Below are 1,910 nucleotides of genomic sequence, written 5' to 3'. Positions count from 1 at the left end.
TTACAAAGTCTTAAGTTACTATACCAAAAAATTATGTGCAGATTTTAAAATCAAATTTATTATTAGCTTATGCATGGAATACTTAGATCTACATGAAACTTAAGACATTTTAGATGATGTCAAATTTACTGCTTTGACTTTTACTAACTCTTTTTGCTCCTACCTATTTTTAGGGAGCAATCTAAAGTCATCTCAAAGGTCTCTCTCCTTGGAGATAATCAGGAACAGTAAAATGAAAGAGGATTATAGAAGAAATACTTTTATCTAAAAAATTTTTAAAAACACCTTGATTAATAGATAGTTTTACTGGTAATCTATTGACTGATTAGTAGTTAACTTACTTAGTTTTACGATAATGTTTATAATGTAGTTATTGACCTGTCTTCTCAATTATCATTTCAGGAACAACAATACCCCATCTTTTGAATAGTACATCTAATAATTTATATCTAAATTTTCAATCAGACATCAGTGTTTCTGCTGCGGGATTTCATCTTGAATATACAGGTAAAAATAATATAATGTGCTATTCAGGAAAGTTAAGAACAAGTTTATTTTAATTTTAAAAGTATTACTTTGATTACAAATTATACAGATAAAGTTTTAATGATTTTGCTAGAATTTACAAGTATTTCTCCCTTTATTGTAGTAAGAAAATTAACATGAGATCCCCCTCTTAACACGTTTTTAAGTGTGCAATATAGGATTTATTATAACCCCTATGTAAACACAGATCTCTAGAACTTCTTCATAGTGCCTAACTGAAATTTTATTCCTGTTGGATAGCAACTTTCCACTACCCTTTTTCCCCTGTCCCTAGCAACCACCATTCTACTCTGTTTCTATGGGATTAATTATTTTAGATATGTCATATAAGTGGAATCATGGAATATTTGTTTATTCTGAAGTATTTTATTCTTTTTCATCCTGTTGTAAATAAGATTGTTTCCTTAATTTCCTCTTAGAATAGTTCATTTTTAGTATATAGAAACATAATTCATTTTTGTATGTTAATTTTGTATCCTACAACTTTACTGATTCATTTATTAATTCTAACAGTTTTCCTGTAGACTCTTTTAAAATTTTTTTATTAATCAATAATCATACATATTTCTGGGGTATATGTGATATTTTGATACATGCAGATAATACATAATGGTCAGATCGGGGTAATTGGGATACCCATCACCTCAAACATTTGTCATTTCTTTGTGCTGGGAACATTCCAAATCCATCTTCTAGATATTTTGAAATATGTAATGAATTATTGATAACTATAATCACCCTACTTAATGAACATTAGGATTTAATTGCTCCAACTAACTATATTTTTGTACCTATTCATCAACCTCTCCTTATTGCCACCTCCCAGTACCCTCCCTGGCCTCTGGTAACCATCATTCTACTCTCTACCTTATAAACTTTTGATATAAACTTTTTTAGGTCCCATATATGAGGGAAAATGTGCAATATTTGTCATTCTATGTCTGGCTTATTTTATTTAACAATGTTCTCTAGTTCCGTTCATTTTGCTGCAAATGACAGGATTTTATTCTTTTTGTGGCTGAATTATATTCCCTTGTGTATATATACTGTGTTTTTTTTAATCCATTCATCCATTGATGAGCACTCAGGTTGATTCCCTGTCTTGGCTATTGTGGACAGTGCTGCAATAAACATGTGAATACATATATCACTTCTATATACTAATTTCCTTTCTTTTGGATATATACTCATCATTAGGCTTGCTGGATCATATGATAGTTCTATTTTTAGTTTTTTGAGGAACTTCCATATTGTTTTCCATAATGGCTGTATTAATTTACATTCCCAACAATAATGTGTAAGAGTTTCCTTTTATCTACATTCTTGTCAGCATTTTGTCTTAATTTTGTCTTAATTTTTGATAA

The 1,910-nt window shown here is 29.5% G+C and overlaps 1 protein-coding gene across 1 annotated transcript in view; it reads left to right on the top strand.

Moving 5' to 3' along the window:
• The window catches only part of LOC105819659 (CUB and sushi domain-containing protein 3), a gene marked incomplete at both ends in the record, with an annotated part of 761,280 nt that extends 760,773 nt beyond the window's left edge, over positions 1-507 (top strand). Inside the window, one exon of the mRNA XM_012655960.1 lies at positions 403-507. Coding sequence (XP_012511414.1) covers positions 403-507 — 105 coding nt within the window. The remainder of the gene's footprint in view (positions 1-402) is intronic.
• Between the last annotated feature and the right edge of the window lie 1,403 nt (positions 508-1,910).

The sequence above is a fragment of the Propithecus coquereli genome, unplaced genomic scaffold, assembly GCF_000956105.1.
Source record: "Propithecus coquereli isolate 6110/MARCELLA unplaced genomic scaffold, Pcoq_1.0 Scaffold494, whole genome shotgun sequence".
NCBI lineage: Eukaryota > Metazoa > Chordata > Mammalia > Primates > Indriidae > Propithecus > Propithecus coquereli.
This window is presented reverse-complemented; position numbering and strand designations above follow the sequence as displayed.